Source organism: Dendropsophus ebraccatus, chromosome 1 (genome assembly GCF_027789765.1).
Source record: "Dendropsophus ebraccatus isolate aDenEbr1 chromosome 1, aDenEbr1.pat, whole genome shotgun sequence".
Lineage (NCBI taxonomy): Eukaryota > Metazoa > Chordata > Amphibia > Anura > Hylidae > Dendropsophus > Dendropsophus ebraccatus.
This window is the reverse complement of record NC_091454.1, coordinates 6,540,568-6,563,227: the sequence shown is the minus strand read 5'-3', so window position 1 is coordinate 6,563,227 and position 22,660 is coordinate 6,540,568. Positions and strand designations below refer to the sequence as shown.

The 22,660-nt window shown below is 47.7% G+C and overlaps 2 protein-coding genes across 2 annotated transcripts; both read right to left on the bottom strand.

Moving 5' to 3' along the window:
• Positions 1-2,191: 2,191 nt before the first annotated feature.
• Positions 2,192-19,091, bottom strand: LOC138771279 (uncharacterized). Its single transcript, XM_069950889.1, is given in 7 exon segments — positions 2,192-2,855; positions 2,904-3,759; positions 6,202-6,282; positions 8,568-8,658; positions 11,042-11,186; positions 11,620-11,791; positions 17,758-19,091. Coding segments are annotated over 7 exon segments (3,342 nt in total). The 5' UTR covers position 19,091.
• LOC138787903 (ret finger protein-like 4A) lies at positions 8,708-9,885 on the bottom strand. Its single transcript, XM_069965215.1, has one exon. It carries the CDS (start codon positions 9,843-9,845, stop codon positions 8,892-8,894), a length of 954 nt encoding a protein of 317 aa, XP_069821316.1. The 5' UTR covers positions 9,846-9,885; the 3' UTR covers positions 8,708-8,891.
• Positions 19,092-22,660: the final 3,569 nt, after the last annotated feature.

The following is a 22,660-nucleotide window of genomic DNA, read 5'->3' as shown; positions in this document are numbered from 1 at the left end:
TAGGCGCTCCAACACCCTGCCCAACCAGCTCTCTCATCCCACTCAGAAACTGCATCACCAGCTCACCCATACCCGCAAACGGACTCCCCCCAGGCACACTCTGCCCCCCAGCCCCCATCACTCCCCCACCACGCACACCAGACTGAACAGCCGACCACACAGCCGGCACAACGGACATAGAAGGAGACTCACCAGGCTGACTCACGGCGGGTGCCAGAACAGCCGCGACGGCGGATCCTCGGCCTGCTGCAGACCGGGCGTCGATCTCTCCCTCCTCCATCTCAGGCTCCTCTTCAGACGAAGAAGCCCCCATGTTTCTGGAACCTCCTGCACCAGGGACACTCACTCCGCCCTGTGCACGCAGCTGAACAGGGGCTGTGACCACTGGGGGGCTGGCCGCAGCTACCGACTGCAGATAACCGCCCCCAGCCCGGGACGGTCTGGCCTCCCCCCGCCGACCGCGGGATGTCACCTTACCGGCCTCCGCTGTGCGAGCCCGCACTTCAGGCCGCCTCTGGGCCCCAGAGAGTCTTCCCCGCTCCCTGCGGCACATACGGGGCCTAACCCCGGAAGTCGTCACCTGCCGGACCGCCCCCTGCTGCTGACGTGAAGAGGGGCCAGCCGCGTCACTTCCGGTTCCGGCCGCCGGGCAGGGGGAGGAGGAGGCTGCAGCTGGGGCCTCCCCCCCTGCTCCGGACCCGCGCCGTGCTGCGGGATTCCTCCCACCCGACCCCCCTGACCGAGGGCGTGAAGACCGGCGGGGGGAAGTTGGAGGGTCCTGCGCAGGGCTCCCTACACGGCGGGAGCGGCGGGGCATATCGGGGCTGAGCCGCTCCGGCGGACGCCGGCGGCGTGCGGGAGGGCGAGCATCTGAGGGGCCTGCCTCCCCCCCCGCTTCCCCTACGACCATACCTAGCTGCTCCTGCAGCCAAGCCGCCCCATGTTGCGCCGCTGCCTCCCGCATGAAGGCCAAGACCCGTTCACGCTCCATCTCTTCAGGCTCGTGGCAGCCACCCGACGTCCGTTCTCTGGTCCGGATCAGGAGCATGTGAGTAGCCCCTCCCCCACCCTACTCTTATACTTCCACCGGCTGCCCACCCCCTTTTATTCCCTATTGGCTATTCCCCAAAACTTCCTTTGCTATAACCCCTCCCCACTCTAACTGCTAAACCACCACGAGCCCCCCTCCCGTGCTCACTGTTAACCCCCTATACACCTTCACCCCCCACTGCCCACACAGTCATGTCCGGGCTGCCACTAGCTGCGCCCGTTTGCGCCCTCCCTGTACTGCCTATGTGATCTCGCCTCTTTACCACCGATGGAGTAGGTGGACGCTGGATGATCCGTTAATACCGCTACAATGATTTGTCAGCAGCATGTAAGAGGTTAAACTACCAGGGATATGGAGGATTATTGGCTCCGGGTAGTTACAGCAGAAGCCTGGCTGTGATACTGACAGCCGATCTCCCGCGATTTTTCCATGGTTTGTGGCAAAAACAGTGACCAAGCTAGGTCTTAAATATTCGGGTGGCCAGGGGGCTCCTGAAGCCTCTGGTGGCCCCCAATCTAGTAAACCGGTTGTCACCTATGTACCTCCATGCTACATTATGAAGATTGATCATCAGGACACACAGATGCCATGTTCTATGGTTATTGGATTTTATTTCACATAAAGCATGAATTATATCAGCTGTAAATCCCATCGAGATCAGTGCGAGCGGCGGTGTGACAATACGATAATTCTATCAATTTTCCCATAAACAAATAATAAATGACTGAAGAGAGTAACTCAGGACGTCCATCAGGGACTCACCAGTTTTTGAGGAAAAATTATAAGAAAAAAAATCAGATTTTAAATGACTAAACCCAATGACATTACATAATTATATAATATGTTATTTCCCTTATAGATACCGGCTGCGGCTGTCACTACAGAGAGCTCAGGTGCTTCCATACTACTGTCTGTATGTTTAGAATTGGAGTTCTGTATCAGGTTATGTGTTTTAATGCTTATTTTAAGTTGCTGTAAAACATGTGATGTCCCCATAGACTATGAATAGGGCACAAGCTGCGGTGGTTGTGCAGGTGGCAGCAGGGACAATTGTGTCCTGTACTTCGGGTGGGTGGGGGTCTCGGTGATTGGACCGCCAGCAATCAGCTTGTTATCCCCTATCCTATAGATGACGGCTCCTCACAGCTGCTCCACCCCCAATATCTTTATAGAACCATTGTATACATCTAATACAGCATGAAGGGGCTCGGTGAAGGTGGTGGTGAAGGTGTGTAAGTGTCTGATGGGGTCACACAGCTCATAGAAGGACAGCTGCCCGGCCTCATAATCCACATATACCCGGAATCTATTGCTGGAGATCTGGTGAGGGTACTGGGTCACTTTACTGTCATGTCTCACTGAATACTGATTATAAAACCACTCTAAACCCCAGGACTTGTCATTATCTCCAATCTCTGACTGATCTCCCTCCCTTTCTATACTGGGATAACACATCCCCACTGCCCACTCATGTACCGCACTGATCTCCACATCCCAGTAATGTCGCCCTGAGGAGAATCCCCGGCTGCTCATCACCTGAGGATAATACTGGAATCTCTCTGCTGTTTCTGGACGATTCTGCTCTATATCTGTCCCGGTTGCAGTTTTCAGGTCGTCTGATATAAGGAGATTATTATGAGCCGTGTTTATATCCAGTAATATGTCTGCAGGACCCTGTATATAGAAAGTTACATCTACACCTCTTATTATATCAGATAATGTGTGTGAGATCAACTCCAGGCCCCGATCACCTCCATCATGTCCCCCTGTGTCCTCATCACTATTCTCATCATCAGAACTAAAACTGAGATTTATAAAATCCTTTTCCTCCCCTTCCTCCTCAGGATCACACAAGTCACCTGTGTCTGGGTCCTGTAAGACAGTCAGTGGCTCCGCCATGTTGCACAGCTCCTCAATGTGTCTCATCTTCCTGGACAGCTCGCCCTTCTTTATTTCCAGCTTCTGGATGACATCAGACAGTGACAGTGACAGCTGCTCCTCCTGTCTGGAGATCTCACTCAGGACCCTCTTCTCCAGGTCGTCCAGCCGTCTCCTGATGTCTATAAACAGGGCAGTGACTCTCTCGGCTTCTCCAGATGCTTTTTCTTGAGCTTTTCTCCTGCGCTCCTCCACACTCCGGACTCTTTCCTCAGTCTTCTCTCTCTTTGTCATCAGTTTCTGCAGAACATTTCTCAGCTTCTTCTTCTTCTTCTTTTTGAAGGCCTCATCTAGAGACTCCATTTTATGTCCTCGGTGTTCTCCAATCAGACAGCAGGACACACAGATACAAGCATTGTCCTCAGTGCAGTAATATTCCAGGATCTTCTTATGGACAGAACATTTCCTCTTCTCCAGGGAAGTGCTGGGATCGGTCAGGACGTGTTCTGGTGACTTGCTGTGAACTCTTAGGTGATTATCACACAGAGAAGCCTCACACAGCAGACAGGATCTCACAGCAAGTACAGGAGAGTGAATACAGTAAGTGCAGTAGATCCCGGTGATCTCCTCCTGATGGGGCTGAGCAGACAGGGAATTCTCCACCACGTTACACAGAGTTATGTTCCCCTGTAGTGTCGGCCGCTCCTGGAACTCTTCTCTACATTCAGGACAGGAATAAACTCCAGCCCCGTCCTGTGTATTCAGGTTCTGATCAATACAGTCCCAGCAGAAGTTGTGTCCACATCAGGGCCGTTTCTAGGTAATTTGAACTACAGGGCGAATCTTGCTAAAAGCGCCCTCTCCATCCAGCCCAGACCACCATGATGATTTCTTGCAGCTTCAATTCGTCTCTTCTGAACCTGCCAGACAAACATTTTAGGCTCCGCACTTTTACAACTTTACTTTTCTTTTTTTGTGTCATGTGCAGTAAAGTCAGTAGCTATGTGGGTTGCCCCCTGTATGTAGCATCCTCTGCTACCTGCTTTGCCTCCATATAGTAATAATCCCCCCTGTGCTGTCTCCACAGTAATAATCCCCCCTGTGCTCGCCCCCTCAGTAATAATCCACCCTGTGCTCTGTCCCCACAGTAATAATCCCCCCTGTGCTCTGTCCCCACAGTAATAATCCCCCCTGTGCTCTGTCCCCACAGTAATAATCCCCCCTGTGCTCTGTCCCCACAGTAATAATCCCCCCCTGTGCTCACCCCCCAGTAATAATCCCCCCTGTGCTCTGTCCCCACAGTAATAATCCCCCCCTGTGCTCACCCCCCAGTAATAATCCCCCCTGTGCTCTGTCCCCACAGTAATAATCCCCCCTGTGCTCTGTCCCCACAGTAATAATCCCCCCTGTGCTCGCCCCCCCAGTAATAATCCCCCCTGTGCTGTCTCCACAGTAATAATCCCCCCTGTGCTCTGTCCCCACAGTAATAATCCCCCCTGTGCTCTGTTCCCACAGTAATAATCCCCCCTGTGCTCTGTTCCCACAGTAATAATCCCCCTGTGCTCTGTCCCCACAGTAATAATCCCCCCTGTGCTCTCTCCCCACAGTAATAATCCCCCCTGTGCTCTGTCCCCACAGTAATAATCCCCCCCTGTGCTCTGTCCCCCCAGTAATAATCCCCCCCTGTGCTCTGTCCCCCCAGTAATAATCCCCCCCTGTGCTCTGTCCCCCCAGTAATAATCCCCCCTGTGCTCTGTCCCCACAGTAATAATCCCCCCTGTGCTCTGTCCCCACAGTAATAATCCCCCCTGTGCTTGACCCCCCCCAGTAATAATCCCCCCTGTGCTCTGTCCCCCCCAGTAATAATCCCCCCGGTGCTCTGTCCCCCCAGTAATAATCCCCCTGTGCTCTGTCCCCACAGTAATAATCCCCCCTGTGCTTGACCCCCCCCAGTAATAATCCCCCCTGTGCTCTGTCCCCACAGTAATAATCCCCCCTGTGCTCTGTCCCCACAGTAATAATCCCCCCTGTGCTCTGTCCCCACAGTAATAATCCCCCCTGTGCTCTGTCCCCACAGTAATAATCCCCCCCTGTGCTCGCCCCCCCAGTAATAATCCCCCCTGTGCTCTGTCCCCCCAGTAATAATCCCCCCTGTGCTCTGTTCCCACAGTAATAATCCCCCCTGTGCTCTGTTCCCACAGTAATAATCCCCTGTGCTCTGTCCCCACAGTAATAATTCCTCCTGTGCTCTGTCCCCACAGTAATAATCCCCCCTGTGCTCTGTTCCCACAGTAATAATCCCCCCTGTGCTCTGTTCCCACAGTAATAATCCCCCCTGTGCTCTGTCCCCACAGTAATAATCCCCCCTGTGCTCTGTCCCCACAGTAATAATCCCCCCTGTGCTCTGTCCCCACAGTAATAATCCCCCCTGTGCTCTGTCCCCCCAGTAATAATCCCCCTGTGCTCTGTCCCCACAGTAATAATCCCCCCTATGCTCTGTCCCCACAGTAATAATCCCCCCTGTGCTCGCCCCCCCAGTAATAATCCCCCCTGTGCTCTGTCCCCACAGTAATAATCCCCCTGTGCTCTGTCCCCACAGTAATAATCCCCCCTGTGCTTGACCCCCCCAGTAATTATCCCCCCTGTGCACTCTACACACAGTAATAATCCCCCCTGTGCCTGCCCCCCCCCCCCCGGTAATAATCCCCCCTGTGTCTGCCCCCCCCCCAGTAATAATCCCCTCCCTGCTCTGCTCCCCATAGTAAAAATCCCCCCCGTGGTCTGCCCCATAGTAATAATAGTAATAATCTCCCCCTGTGCTCTAACGCCCCCCCAATTACCAAACACACACACACACAAAAAAAAACCAACCTTATACTCACCTTAATACATAGATCGGGTCCCTATCTCCTCTCCTCCTCCAGCCTGCGAGGAGCAGGCAGGCCGCTGCCGCCCCCGCACAAATCCTCTTCCTCCAGGCGCAGTAATATGACGTCACTGCGCCTACTTGAGGAAGAAGATGTGTGAGGGAGCAGCAGTCGCCGGCCAGGTGATGAGCGCCCGGCTCGGCCGAGCCGAGCTCGGTCCGAGAGGGGCGGAGCTTCGGTCCGGTGGGCGGTTGGGCATTCGGGGCAGCTGATGGGGAGGGGAGGTCAGGCCAGGTGATGGGGCGGGCGGACTGACGGCCGACGGTGCGTGCCGATAAGTGACGTCCTGGGGGTGCCACCAGCGCCCCCAAGCTGTCGGCGCCCCTAGAAACGGCCCTGGTCCACATCTCAGGGTTACAGGATCTATATAAAGGTTCAGACAGATGGAACATTCCAGCTCCTTTCTCAGAGCAGCAGACGCCATCGCTGACAGCGAAAGGAAGAAGTGAAAGTAAAAGCATGAAGGACTCCGAGACCAGTGGGTGTGACGTATATTTATTACACAGGGTGCGGCCAGGTTCATCTATTTCTAGGCTATGTGCACACTACGTATATTTCAGTCAGTATTGTGGTCCTCATATTGATACCAAAACCAGGAGTGGATTACAAACACAGAAAGGATCTGTTCACACAATGATGAAATTGAGTGGATGGCCGTCATTTAATGGCAAATATTTGCTGTTATTTTAAAACAACGGCTGTTGTATAGAAACAATGGCCGTTATTTACCGTTATATGGCTGCCATCCACTCAGTTTCTACATTGTGTGAACAGATCCTTTCTGTGTTTTTAATCCACTCCTGGTTTTGGTTGCAATATGAGGACCACAATACTGACTGAAATATACGTAGTGTGAACATAGCCCTAAGAAGTAATAATTAACCATTTCTCTGCCACTGATGATAATTCTGCATCCAGCATGGCTGTTATTAGGGGTTTTATATTCCACCCGACGATCTCCATATAGGCCCCCAGCTTCTTTGTTATGAATAGAGCTGCAGCTCTATTCATTCCTATGGAGCCACCGGAGAGAGCCAAGTACAGCGCCCTTCCAGTGGCTTCATAGAAATGAATAGAGACGCAGGTCACGATCCCTACCCACCGCTTTTCATTAGTGATAGTGGCAGATGTGGGTGCTACCATGGAGGCAGACCACACTTTGCTGGGGAGGGGGGGGGGGTTTAAGGGATTATCCAGCGCTACAAAAACATGGCCACTTTCCCCCTACTGTTGTCTCCAGATTGGGTGGGGTTTTGAAACTCAGTTCCATTGACGTAAGTGGAGCTTAATTGCAAACCACACCTGAACTGGAGGCAACAGTAGAGGGAAAAGTGGCCATGTTTTTGTAGCCCCTTTAAAAGATAACCCCTTTAATGCTCCTAGCAGTTGCAGGCTCTGCCTCCATGGTTGCTACAACTTCCTTTTCTTCACCATCCTTCTCAGACCATCATGATGACTTTTTCTGAGGACTGTAGATTCCTGCCCAGATGTCTTTGACTTTTCTTCCCTCTATAGCTTTACGGCTTTGCCCTCTGGCATGAGAAACATCAGACATTGTGCAGGACTACCACCAGTAACAGGACCTGCACACACATGGTCATGTGACCTTTCTGCGCAGGACTTTGTCACTTTTATCACAACACAAGTAGTTCAATTTGCCACAACTCATAAAAAAATAAAGAAATTTACATAAAGTCTTTGGGGGGGGGGGGGGGGGTCACAGGCCCCAGGTGATACTACTTCTCCCAACCACATGATTGCCAACCTTACATCCCTTCTGCATTCTCAAGACACACAGACGCCATGTTTTCTTGTCATCGATCTTTATTTCACGTGAATTATCAGATCAGTGCGAGCGGCAGCAGCGTGACCATAATATAATAATTCTGTGCAGTAATATAACAGGAGATCAGTGCGAGCGGCAGCAGCGTGACCATAATATAATAATTCTGTGCGGTAAAGCCTCTGTGTGTCGGGGATAGAGATGTCTGCTAGAATGACCTTCCCCCAGCACACAGGTACAGATACTTCATATGTTACATAGGAGGCAGGATATATATATATAATACATTGTATAAATCTGTATGCACAGAGCTCCCCCTATTGGTGGCTGCAGGCAGAGTTTTATCATATAAATGTATGGCTGTGTACAGGGAATCGGAATGCATGGAGTATAAATGTGTGAGGTTCCAACCCCAATAGAATATTAAAGTGGGCAATAACTTGATTAAAGAGACTCTGTCAGTAGGTTTCTGGTGTCCTATCTCACGGAAGCATAAACTAGTGACAGAGAAGCTGAGCAGGATGATGGATCACTTACATTGTTCTGTGCAGCTGATTCAGTGATGGCCTCCTGAATAACATGGACAATAAGTAATCCTCTCCATTATGTGCATGAGCCCAGTAGTCCTGGATATTCATAAGAAGCAGAAAACTCCGCCCACCAGCTGCTGATTGGCAGTTATCCATCCATGCTCTGTATAGGCAGTCAAATGTCAATCAGCAGCTGGAGGGCGGGGTGTGGCAAGAATCCTATTCTCCTGCATACTAGGAGAACAGCTGAACACAATAATGTCAGTAATACACCAATCTGTTCGGCATTTATATCACTAGTTTATGCTGCCCTCATTTAAGGCCACATAAACCTAGTGACAGATTCCCTTTAAGGTCTCAATTTATGTTCTCCTTCCTGTAACTCCATTGAGCATTACTGCTACTTGCTTCTACAGGGGGTGTTGATCCAATGATAGATCCCCGACTCCCGTACTTCTCCATTACTGGACATCTGTAATATTGAATAAACTAACAGGAGACATCCATCAACGACTTATGTATGCTAAAAATTTGAGTTTTTGGAATGTCCCTTTAAATTTTGAAGCTGCAAGGAAAAAAATCAAAATAACTAGAACTCTGGAATAGCTGAGCAGTAGTCCCTCCCACCGCTGCCCCCTATTGGCTGAATTCTTTACCAATCAGGTTCTGCTCCCTGTGATGTCACCGGCCTCCGGGCAGCTTTACTCTATGGTGACGGCTCCTCACAGCTGCTTCTTCCCCCCTATTATCTTTACAGAACCAACAAATACATATATTACAGCATGAAGGGGCTCGGTGAAGGTGGCGGTGAAGGTGTATAAGTGTCTGATGGGGTCACACAGCTCATAGAAGGACAGCTGCCCGGCCTCATAATCCAGACAGATCCTAACTACAGCGCTGGTGATCTTGTGAGGTAACTGGATCTTTTTACGGTTATGGATCACTCCACATCGATACTGCGCCCACCATCCTCCATTCAAAACCCAGGACTTGTTATTATCTCCAATCCATGACTGGCGCCCCCTCCTGTCTGTACTGGGATAACACAGCCCAACTCTCCACAAATGTGATCCCCTGATCTCCACATCCCAGTAATGTCGCCCTGATGAGAATCTCCCGCTGCTCATCACCTGAGCGTAATCGTGGAATCTCTCTGCCGTGTCTGGACGGTTCTGTATTTGTCCTGCCCAAATCGCAGTTTTCAGGTCGTCTGATATGATGATAGTATTAGCAGCGGTGTTTATATCCAGTATTATGTCTGCAGGATCCTCCACATAGAAGGTTACACCTCTTAATATTGCAGAAAATCTGCGTGATATGTACGAGATCAGACCTTCATCACCTCTCGCCTCCTCGGGATCACACAGGTCATCTGGATCCTCAGTGCAGTAATATTCCAGGACCTTCTTCTCCAGGATCTTGGTTTCCTCCCGATGAGCAGACAGGAAATTCTCCATCACGTTACACAGTGTTATGTTCTTCTGCAGTGTCGGCCGCTCCTGGAACTCTTCTCTACATTCAGGACAGGAATAAACTCCAGGCCCGTCCTGTGTATTCAGGACCTGATCAATACATCCCCGGCAGAAGTTGTGTCCACATCTCAGGGTTACAGGATCTGTATAAAGGCTCAGACAGATGGAACATTCCAGCTCCTTTCTCAGAGCAGCAGACGCCATCGCTGACAGCAGGAGGAAGAAGTGAAAGTAAAGCCTGTAAGGCTGCGGGACCAGTGGGTGTGATGGACATCACACATGATTGGAATCACATGATTTCAAGCAAGTAACCATTTCTGTGCCGCTGATGGTAATTCTGTATCCATCATGGCTGCTATTAGGTGTTTTATATACACAAGGTAAAGTGGAGATTATCACTTAGATTTTTTTTTTTGGTGTACTGAACCTGGAAGCCGTGCAACCCCACGTCAATGCCTGGAGAGCAGGGGCGTAGCTAGGATTCATGGGGCCCTATAGCAAAAAACTGTACGGGGCCCCATGAATCCCCGTACATAAATCCCCAAATGAATCGCTCCCCCCCACACACACACACACTGCCAAACACAGACAATGGCGCACATATATACACACACAGAGGCACCATTAACATATATATATATATATATATATATATATATATATATATATATATATATATTCAAAGGATGAGAGCAGCACTACTTGCTATGTAGCTGGTGCCAGCGGGTCAGACCATAGACCTGGGTCCACTGTAATATATACGTAGATAAACCAGCAGCACTCTGTTCTTTGTAGTTCAAAACAAAGGTGTCCTTATTCCATATAAGTGCGACGTTTCAACCGCCTCTCGGGTCTTTTTCAAGCATATAACATGTGACTAGTGATGCAAATTTATACTCTCATTCACAGGTGTTCACAAAATTAGGGGGTGTGTTCACCCTACACACGTGACAAATACACATCTAGTGCAAATAAATGTAAAAGATCTATTACACATTGTATCCTTAGTGGGGCTATTCTCATTATTCTTGTGAAAAGTTCATAGTGACGAAGTACATAGTGAAAAAATTTTTATAAAAAAAAAAAAAAAATTATCAGCGGGCAAGGCCAGTTGCGATTATTTAAAGTTCATAGTAGTTCATGGTAATGGATGTCAAGGTCCATGTATATGTGATCGATAATAAACCCTTCGAGGATCTCTACGTTCTTATTCACATTATAGATGCTGTATAGATGCAGTATGCAGTTGTTATAGTCAGGTCGTATCTAGGGGAGTGCTGTAGCTGTCTTCTAGAAGGGCCACTTACTGGAGTAATTGTGTCTCTATCGGCTCGTCTTCCCAACCTTCAAATTGCGCCTTGGACTTCTCAGTGTGAACAGATCCCAAAACTGGGTCTCACTCCGAGCGGGAGCTGAACCGCATCGATCAAATAAATGACCGCCGATATCTTGGTCCTCATGTCCTGGCGCTTGAGTCCATACCGGTACTCTCGTGCCCTCTGGTTAGACATGCCTGGAGACTCTCCTTGTGGTATCCTCCTCGGACTAACGGGTAAGTGTGTAAGTTAAAATAAATTCTCCCATAACGACCTTCTAGTTATTCCTCGGGTGATCAATTTCATGATAATTGACCAAGTTGTGCAGCCAAAGAGGGGAGGTGACAGACATACACTCCTAAAAAGGAGAGAGTTGGAGTGGATTTATAAACTTGGAGCATTGGGACCGCACGGCCTCAATATTGAATATAAAGTTACTAGTGGTATGTATAGGAGATGACTTGCTGCTGAACAGCCAGATATATCCCTTGCTTGCAACAGAATGTACTGCATGAGACTAGTATCTAATGTTTTATTTATTTTTTGCTTAATTTATAGATCTTGTGCAAGAGGACGCCAGGATCCATGTCGTAATCGGTTGATCACCCGAGGAATAACTAGAAGGTCGTTATGGGAGAATTTATTTTAACTTACACACTTACCCGTTAGTCCGAGGAGGATACCACAAGGAGAGTCTCCAGGCATGTCTAACCAGAGGGCACGAGAGTACCGGTATGGACTCAAGCGCCAGGACATGAGGACCAAGATATCGGCGGTCATTTATTTGATCGATGCGGTTCAGCTCCCGCTCGGAGTGAGACCCAGTTTTGGGATCTGTTCACACTGAGAAGTCCAAGGCGCAATTTAAAGGTTGGGAAGACGAGCCGATAGAGACACAATTACTCCAGTAAGTGGCCCTCCTAGAAGACAGCTACAGCACTCCCCTAGATACGACCTGACTACAACAACTGCATACTACATCTATACCGCATCTATAATGTGTATAAGAACGTAGAGATCCTCGAAGGGTGTATTATCGATCACATATACATGGACCTTGACATCCATTAACATGAACTACTATGAACTTTAAATAATCGCAACTAGCCTTGCCCGCTGATTTTTCAAGGCGGATTTTTTTATTTTTATAAAAAAAATTTCACTATGTACTTCGTCACTATGAACTTTTCACAAGAATAATGAGAATAGCCCCACTAAGGATACAATGTGTAATAGATCTTTTACATTTATTTACACTAGATGTGTATTTGTCACGTGTATGGGGTGAACACCCCCCCTAATTTTGTGAACACCTGTGAATGAGAGTATAAATTTGCATCACTAGTCACATGTTATATGCTTGAAAAAGACCGCGAGAGGCGGTTGAAACGTCGCACTTATATGGAATAAAGACACTTTTGTTTTGAACTACAAAGAACAGAGTGCTGCTGGTTTATCTACGTATATATATGTTACACTAGTGCTGATGTATACACCATGAGTAGACTGTACACAGGGAAATCATCTCAGTGTAATTAGAAATACTCAACCAGCAATAAAAGAAAATGCAGCAGATATTAATGGTGGGTTCTTTTATTAGAGCCCAACATTAATAGAAGCTGCTGCAGAACATCATTGGGAGCAAACCTGTCAATCACTTGGGACACAACTGGCATACACAAACACACACATATACACCAGTGCTACAGACATTGCTGACACACACACACATATATAGATACTTACACATACTGACATATCAATATATACACAGTCACATATGTACACACACTGACATATACATATACCCACAGATACATACATACACATACTGACATATACATATACCCACAGATACATACATACACTCAGTGACACACATACATAGATACATACATACACTCACTGACACACATACACAGATACATACATACACTCACTGACACACATACACAGATACATACATACACTCACTGACACACATACACAGATACATACATACACTCACTGACACACATACACAGATACATACATACACTCACTGACACACATACACAGATACATACATACACTCACTGACACACATACACAGCACTTACAGCTCCAAGGTTTCCCCCCTCCTCCTCCGGTGGAGGCTAGAATGTAGTTGTCAGAGGTAGGTCTTGAGGACCTTTGATGACGTCATGCCCATGTGACCAGCCCCGCGCTGATCTTCACATAGAAGTATTCAGGACCTTTGGGTCATGTGACCATAAGGTCCTTCATCCCTCTCCTGTGCCGTGCAGGATCTGGCAGGTCCTGCTCCTCTGTTCAGCCCGCTCACCCGGCACTACGGTGAGGGGCTGAACAATGCAGTGTCGGGGCCCTCTTCCTCTCTGGACCCCTGGGGGTACAATGGTCCAATGTCAGTACCTACCATGAAGGCAGGGCAGGCTTCCTCGGGCCCCCTTCCTGCAGGGGCCCCATAGCAGTCGCCTTCCCTACCTTCATGGTAGCTACGCCACTGCTGGAGAGGACAGAGCAAGCTCCTTTTCCATCCCCGTTCTAAAAATCCATTTAATCTAAGGGAGGGCACGGAGCGTACGCAGTGTAGCAGAGGCCCGGCATGACCTGGTTAGCTGGGACTGCGGCATAGGGTTAATAAGATAACAGGGAGCATGGAGTGTGAGGGGAGAAGGAGAAGGGGGTCAGGAGAAGGTTAGGAGGAGGGGGGCGAGTGGTTTGAAAGGAAGTGAGGGGATTGGAGCAGGATACTCACCGGGGGTGGAGCTTGAGGTCAGATAGGAAGGAGGAATCACGTGGATCTTCAGAGCTTGCCGGACCAGCTTCAGCCCGCCCGCCCGCCCGCCCTAGGTAGCAGCATGGATTGTGAAGGTGGTTTGGGTGAGGGTCTTTTTCTCCTCTTCGTCATGACAGCCTGCGTGGGGAGGTCTTGCAGGGCACCTAAAAATTTGGTTAAATTTGGTCCCCTGGTTAAATGGGGACCCATCATAGGGATGGTTTCCTATCTTTACCAAGTTATTTGGTAATGGAAAGTGTGGTTAAAGTTAAGTGGTTCCCTTCGGGATAGGGCCCTGGGAACGGTTTGGTGTGCGGCAGTACCAGTTGACTTATTGTCAACTCCTGAGTCGGAGCGGTGCGGCTAGGGGAGAAGATTGGTTTAGATTTTGGTACTGCCCGGAATGGGGCCTTGCCAGACCTCCCTGCATTTCAATTAAAAGAAAATATTGATTCCAGACAATGTTAATGTTTTAATGTTATGATGTTTGTTGACATGTTATTTATTGCTATGTTCAAGCACTTTAATAAAGAAAAGGCTGTTGTGGCCATTCTATTCCAACGCTAAACTGGAGTCGGTTGAAGTCTGTGACGTAAAGGTACTGGGGTGAAGGGGTGGTGGGGGGGGAGCGGCCAGAAGGTGGGATAGGAATGCCTGGGAAAGGAGGGGTCAATCAGAAGGAACTCAGCTATACACAGAGTCAAGGTCCCCAGATAGGGGACATATGAAATATTAAACTGGACGTTGAGACACGTGATGGTGTCTCTGCGGTGTTTTGGTTGATCTCCCTGAGATCAATCAGTGTCCTTTTGCATGCACTTACTAGTCATTGCTCCTACTAGCCAGAAACCTACTCCACACTGATGAGGGGCAAAACCCCCTAAACAGCTGTCTGTGGATGGACACCTTGCTTCGGGTGGTTTCCTTGAATGGAGACATTCCTTGGCTTGGTTGTTCCTCCCCGGAGGAAGGTCTGGCTAGTTCACTGACATCGAGACACGTGATGGTGTCCTCTGTAGTGTTCTTTTGCATATTAAACTGGTAGGAAAATATACTCTTATAATATCAACTTAGCCAAAAGGCCGAAAAGCGATCATTTAATGCGTGACATATGTATGTCTGAGAATCCATATGAGGCAAGGGGCATGATCTGAAAAGAACATGAAGAAAACACCAACACCAAACTACAAGTAAACAATGGCAAACTTACTAGGGACAAACATAAAGCTAAAAACCATTGGATTCTTTCATCCACACCAAACCCACAAACCAGTGTCACTGTCTTCAATACAAAAAGAGTGAGGAGCAAAACTAACTGCGTCCAAACTAAGGGAGTCCAAGTAGTGGCCACAAATGACGTACCCGTGAACTGATACTGCAATAAGCAAGACCTATGTGCATGATGGGACAGGGCCATGCCCATTGTATCTGATGGATCAGAATATACAAGTGACAGGACACATTACAGCCCCAGGTACTGCCCAGAGCACCCCCCTCCAGCCTCATGACTTCTGACACTTGCGGGCTAACAGGCATAAACCATGTTAAATCAGGCGCAGGAGGCGGCCTCCTCCCTGCAACGCCGCCCCCCTCTGCCTGCCCTTTAGGCTGCGCCTGTCGAATAATTAAAAAAATTAACTGCAAGTATTTGACAGGCGACCATGCTGTGTAAATAATGTTATCGTTTTATATACGGATTGTTAGTTACGTGGAAACAACCAAATATGTATAAATTGTTTATATTTTATGTAACAGTTCATTTTGGGGGGGATTATATGTAATTTTATTATTTCGGGTTGTAGGGTTTTATATAACACTTCACTAGTGCACCTTCACCAGCGTTCTACCACGGACCACTTTTTACAATTGAAGAAGTTTTATTTGTAACTACAAAGCTGTGATCTGGGTAGGCCAGAACTATAACGTCAATTACATTGTAACAATTGATAGTACAAAGAGAATACAGAGGCAATACATGATACCAATATAACGTGTGGTATGATAGGTAGAAGTTGTAGATTACCCAATCATCAGCTAAGTCACTACCGTGCTTCCCCGAAAATAGGACGCCCTCCTAAAATAAGACACCCCTCTACACTCTGGTCTAAAGTAAGGCGTCCCCCCCCAAAAAAAAATAAGGCACCCCCACTCTAAACTAGACCGACGCACCCCAGCCCCCCCCCCCCAAAATAAGGCCACCCCAAACGCAACTAATCTCCTTGTGGACCTCTGAAACACCGCTGATGCACTCTTCCAGTGAGTATTCCAGGGAGGTAAGGGGAGGACGTCTTATTTCCCTCACCCCGGCCGGGGGGAAGAAATAAGACATCCCCCGAAAATAAGACGTAGTGCCTGTTTTTTTGGGGGGAAAAAAATACAAGGTACTGTCTTATTTTTATGGAAACACTGTATATACTATTATTCTAAAGGCATTACCCGTAGTTCCCAAATTCCTCAGTCCTCACTACTGTTATATGTAGGAAAGTAGCCTACAAGTTACTAGTTTGAAACCTGGCTCATGTTCTCCATCTGACACATCTACATAAACTTGCGGCGAAAATAAGTATTTGATCCGCTGCCAATTCTGCAAATTTTTCCCCCTACACAGAATGAAGCGGTGTGTAATTTTTTTTATTACGGGTACACTTCACCTGTGAGACAGAATCTATAAAAAAAAATCCAGAAAATCACATTGTATGGTTTATACATAATTAACTTGCATTTTATCGCATGAAATAAGCAACTGATCACAGACCAACCTGCAAGAATTCTGTCTCTCACAGACCTGTTAGTTTCTTTTTAAGAAGCTCCTCCTACTCTGCCCTCATTACCTGGATTAATTACCTGTTTGAATTTATTACCTGTATAAAACACCTGTCCACACACTCAATAAATCACACTCCAGGCTCTCCACCAGAGCTGTCTAAGGACACCAAGGACAAAATTGTAGACCTGCACAAGGCTGGGATGGGCTAAAGGACAATAGGCAAGAAGCTTGCTGAGAAGGTAACAACTGTTGGTGCAATTAAAAGAGAATGGAATAAACACAAGGTGACTGTCAATCTTTGTCTCTGTCATGCAAGATCTGGCCTTTTGGGGGTAAGGATGATTCTCGAATAGGGAAAAAATAAGCCCAGAACTACATAGGAGGACCTGGTCAATGACCTGAAGAAGGCTGGGACCAAAGTCTCAAAGATCATGAATTATAATCCTGCTGTGCAGCAAGGTCTCCCTACTCATGCCAGCACATGTCCAGGCCCAATTGATGTTCACCAATGACCATCTGGATGATCCAGAGGATGCAAAGGAGAAGGTCATGTGGTCAGTTAAGACCAAAATAGTTTTGGTATCAACTCCACTTGCCGTGTTTGGAAAAAGAAGGATGAGTACAACCCTGAACCCCATCTCAACCATGAAGCATGCAGGTGGAAACATTATACTTTGGGGACAGGATGACCGCACCGTATTGAAAGAATGGATGGAGCCATGTATCGCAAGATTTTGGCCAACAACCTCCTTCCTTCAGTAAGAGCATTGAAGATGGGTCGTGGTTGAATCTTCCAGCATGACAAACACACAGCCTTGGCAACTAAGGAGCGGCTCCGCAAGAAGCATTTCAAGATCCTGGAGTGGCCTAGCCAGTTTCCACACCTGACCCCGATAGAAAAATCTTTGGAGGAAGCTGAACTCAATGTTGCCCAGTGACAGCCCCGAAACCTGAACGATCTGGTTTGCAGTGTCTGAAAACCTAGTCAAGAACTACAGGAAACATCTGACTTTTATAAATGCAAACAAATGTTTCTGCACCAATTATTATTTCTTTTGTATTTTTTCTATTGTATCAAATACTTTTTTCATGTGATAAAATGCTAAATAATTATTTAAAAATCAAACTGTGATTTACTGGATTTTGGTTTTTTTTTAGATTCCGTCTCTCACAGGTTGAAATGTACTAAAAAGAATTACAAACCTCTTAGTTTTTTAGTTAGTTGAAAAAACTTGCGAAATCGGTAGGATCATTAGTCATCTGTGTCCTCATCATCATCTTCCTCAGAATCACCTGTGTCCTCATTATCATCCTCTTCCTCAGGACCATATGAGTCGCCTATGTCCTCCTCCTCCTCTTCATCCTCCTCCTCCTCTTCATCTTCCTCCTCAGAGTCACACAAGTCACCTGTGTCCTCTTCACCGTCCTCTACCTCAGGATCATGTGAGTCGCCTATGTCCTCCTCTTCATCTTCCTCCTCAGAATCATGCAAGTCACCTTCGTCCTCTTCACCATTCTCCTGCTCAGGATCACATAAGTCACCAATGTCTTCATCACAATCCTCCTCCTCAGGATCAATCAAGTCACCTGTGTCCCCATCATTTTCCTCCTCAAAATCACTCAAGTCACCTATGTCCTCATCACCATCCTCCTCCTCAGAATCAATTGAGTCACCTATGTCCTCATCACCATCCTCCTCCTTAGGATCAATCAAGTCACCTATGTCCTCATCACCATCCTCCTCCTTAGGATCAATCAAGTCACCTATGTCCTCATCATCATCATCTTCCTCCTCAGAATCACTTCTGTCCTCATTACTTTTCTCCTCCTCTTCCTCGGGATCACACAAGTAACCTGTGTCTGGATCCTGTAAGACAGTCAGTGGATCCGCCATGTTACACAGCTCCTCAATGTGTCTCATCTTCCTGGACAGCTCGTCCTTCTTTATCTCCACCTTTCTGCGCTCCTCCGCACTCCGGACTCTTTCCTCAGTCTTCTCTCTTTGTGTGATCAGTTTCTGCAGAACTTCTCTTAGTTTCCTCTTCTTCTTCTCAGCGGCCTCATCTAGAGACTCCATCGTATGTCCTCTGTGTTCTCCAATCAGCCAGCAGGACACACAGATACAGGCGGCGTCCTCAGTGCAGTAATATTTCAACAGTTCTTTATGGACAGAACATTTCCTCTTCTCCAGGGAAGTGCTGGGATCGGTCAGGACGTGTTCTGGTGACTTGCTGTGATATCTCAGGTGTTTATCACACAGAGAAGCCTCACACAGCAGACAGGATCTCACAGCAGGTACAGGGGAGTCCACACAGTAAGTGCAGCAGATCTTGGTTTCCTCACGATGAGTAGACAGGAAATTCTCCACCACGTTACACAGAGTTATGTTCTTCTTCAGTCTGGGCCTCTTCTGGAACTCTTCTCTACATTCCGGACAGGAATAAACTCCAGCCCCGTCCTGTGTATTCAGGACCTGATGAATACATCCCCGGCAGAAGTTGTGTCCACATCTCAGGGTTACAGGATCTGTATAAAGGTCCAGACAGATGGAACATTCCAGCTCTTTTCTCAGATCGGCAGACGCCATCGCTGACAGCAGGAGGAAGAAATGAAAGTAAAATTCTGTGCAGCTCAGAGGTCAGTGGGTGTGATATTTATCACACAGTGTGACATTGCATTTATCTATTTCTAAAATTTAAAGCATCCACCATGACTACTAAGATGTTTTAATAATACATAGTACAAAGTGGTACACTGTGAGGAGTGGCATTGTTGGGTCACATAGATCTGTGGTGGATGTGTGTTTACTAGGTACGGGTGTTTGTCAGCTCAGCCACAGGTGTTAGTTGTCGTAACGCCAGTGCTAGTCCAGAACACAGGTGTAATGCTGATACCTGTTTTGTATATGGCCGGTAATGTTCCCCAAATGGTCGCTAACCTGCCGGGTTGTTGCGGGTACCTTGGGCTCTTGTCACGACAGTCCTGAGTGGCAAATGACCCACCCAGACTTTCGATACCGCAACCCACAGAAGGGGGAAAAATAACCCAAGGTGTGCGGTGGTGTGTATAGAGATGAGCAGAGTCCTGTGCGTAGTATAAAAATATAACAACTTTACTGGAAATTTTGTAGTTCACAGTACACGGTTTCACAAGTAATACATTTTTACACACTATGGAAGGCTTGACCTAAGTGCTTGAAGTAGGTGCTTGAGAAGAGTTTCAGCAGTGCATGTAGAGGAGAGGAGTTTGCCAGAGAAACCCTAACCCAGTGTAGCCTTATACTCTGCCTGAACCTTTAGATATCTTGAGTGAAGTGATACTCGTACTCATGTTTAGACACTGTCTGACCACCTTCTGCCCTCTGGTAGCGTAGAACCCGTCCCAGTAGGGTAGTACGAGCCCCCGCCGTGGTTACCTGCGTGTAGCTAGGTGTCCGAGTCTTCCCAGTTACCTGCACTGTGCAGTAGGATACGTGGACTTTTATATACCGGTAGCTTTGTCCTACTGAGGCTAGTTCCTATCTTGTTCAGGATACTGCCCTGCACTTTTACATCGTGTTCCTGGCGTGGGTCAGGGTGTTCCTTGGTGACTACTCTCCCTGGTGTGTACTTAGCACTGCACAGTGAAGATAGTAGTTGCTGTTAAAGAAACCATTAGTCTCTTGCTGCATCTGCTCACTTTGGTGGCCAGACTCAACTGCTCGTGTGACATTAGATTGCATATATTGGTCAATGGAATGCCACTGCACAGCATTGATCAGTATTATTGGCCCTCTTCCCATAGAGTCTGCCTGAGCTATGACAAGATCCGGCAGGTATGTATCTCTCCTCCACTTGTCAGTCAGTTACAGGTACTTATCCTGTCACTAACTTCCTTAAATCCTGTGATTGCAATAGATTGTGGCGTTTAAGGGATTTATGACAGGCAGCTGTGTGATTGCAGCCACCTGTCATTATCCCTGGCTCCTTGTAAACTACTGTGTGCGGGTTGGATCACAATTAAGCAGACATACTACCAGACTCAACCCCTCTATGCTATACATACATTACTACTGCATGGGGCATCGGCAGTAGGAACATATAAGGCCGTATGGCTGATGTGAAGGGGTTAAAGCGACTCTGTACCCACAATCTGACCCCCAAACCGCTTGTACCTTCGGATAGCTGCTTTTAATCCAAGATCTGCCCTGCGGTCCGTTTGGCAGGTGATGCAGTTATTGTCATAAAAAAATAATTTTAAAATTGCAGCTCCGTGCTCTACGGGCGTATCTGTGCCCTAACTTTGCACCACCACTCCGTCCCTCCTCCCCACCTTCCTCATCATTAGGAATGCTCCAGGCAGATTGCTTCCTATTCCCCACCAGTGTTACCACAGCACATGGGCTGGATCATTAAGACACAGATGTTCAAACAGAAGTAAATATTCCAGTGGCATTCCTAATGATGAGGAGGGTGGGGAGGAGGGACGGAGAGGTGGTGCAAAGTTAGGGCACAGAGCTGCAATTTTAAAATTAATTTTTTATGACAATAACTGCATCACCTGCCGAACGGACCGCAGGACAGATCTTGGATTAAAAGCAGCTATCCGAAGGTACAAGTGGTTTGGGGGGGGGGTCCGATTGTGGGTACAGAGTCGCTTTAAAGAGTAACTGTCATGTTTTTTTATTGCAGAAATCAGTAGTATAAGCGTTTTTAAGAAACTCTGTAATAGGTTTTATCAGCCAAAAAAGCCTCCTTCTGTACTCAAGAAGCAATCTCCCAGCCTCCCCCCCTGACTTCTAATCTGTGCATTATCAGGCAAACACGTCTTCATTACAGAGAAGCCAGTGAAGACGGGCTCTGCTCTCTCCATTGTAAGCCTATGAAGGGGGGAGGGGCTGAGGGAGATGAGGGAGCAGGAAGAGGTGACATGAAGGTCAGCTGATGTAGACTGTCTCGGACATAAAACTGTGGATTCAGAGGTCAGAAAGGTCAGTGCTTATCTATGAACTTACTGAGAGAAGATTGCAGGGTGTTGTGCTGTGCAGGACTGCTCCGTGCTCACTCACTCCTAACAGCCCCTCCCCTCTCCATAGCCACATAATGGACACAGAAATCCTGCTTCTTCTGCAGTGAGGGTGGGGGCTGGGAGATTGCTTTTTCACTACAGAAGGAAACTCTTTTAGTACATAAAACCTATTACAGAGTTTCTTAAAATCGCTTGAACTGTTGATATTTAATGTTTAAAAAAAAAATGACCCTGAAATGACAGTTACGCTTTAAGCATCAAACACACAATAAGTATTTCGACATGGAGAGAGAGGAGCGGCTGCACATCACACCTATGGCTGATACTAATGCTGCTAAGCCTATTTAAAAAAACAACATCAGGATGTTGGAATATGAATTGATCAAGCCATATCGCCCCGTGTACCAACGTACAGGTCTCCTGGTTCACACGGGTCCCTACGCTAACTCCACACCGTGTCGGTCAGCGACCGCCACCCCCACAAAGCGTGCACATGCAGGTAAGGGAGGCCATGGAACGTCCCTGCAACCCCCATGTCACAGGACCAAACCCAAAGTGCCCCCCCAAAAAGTCCCAGCCAGCACCACTGATGGGGAAGGCTGCCCCCAAACAACACAAGTATGGATATGGTATTACACTCACCAAAAACTGCTGCAGACAGAATGGGAAAAACATGGAGGTACTGTCATGTGAGCACAGGTATATGCTCTGCTGACTTAGGTCACATGGGTCTTTTAAAGGGGAGTGCCAGCTGCCCAGAAAGGGGAGAGAAATGCAAAATCCGACATGGAGAGAGAGGAGCAACATGGGTTGCAGGGCCGTTCCATGGCCTCCCTTCCCTGCATGTGCACGCTTTGCGGGGGTGGCGGTCGCTGACCCACACGGTGTGGAGTTAATGTAGGGACCCGTGTGAACCAGGAGACCTGCACGTTGGTACATGGGGCGATATGGCTTGATCAATTCATATTCCAACATCCTGAAGTTGTTTTTTTTTTAAATAGGCTTAGCAGCATTAGTATCAGCCATAGGTGTGATGTGCAGCCGCTCCTCTCTCTCCATGTCGGATACACAATAAGTATTGTCAGGAATTGGGGGGGGGGGTCTAGATCCAGGATTACAGTTTATCTGTAAGGGTATATGCACACTGAGG

What these genes read in the sequence shown, in the direction of transcription:
- LOC138787903 (XM_069965215.1), bottom strand. Translation starts at nt 9,845, where the DNA reads ATGGCGTCTGCTGCTCTGAGAAAGGAGCTGGAATGTTCCATCTGTCTG.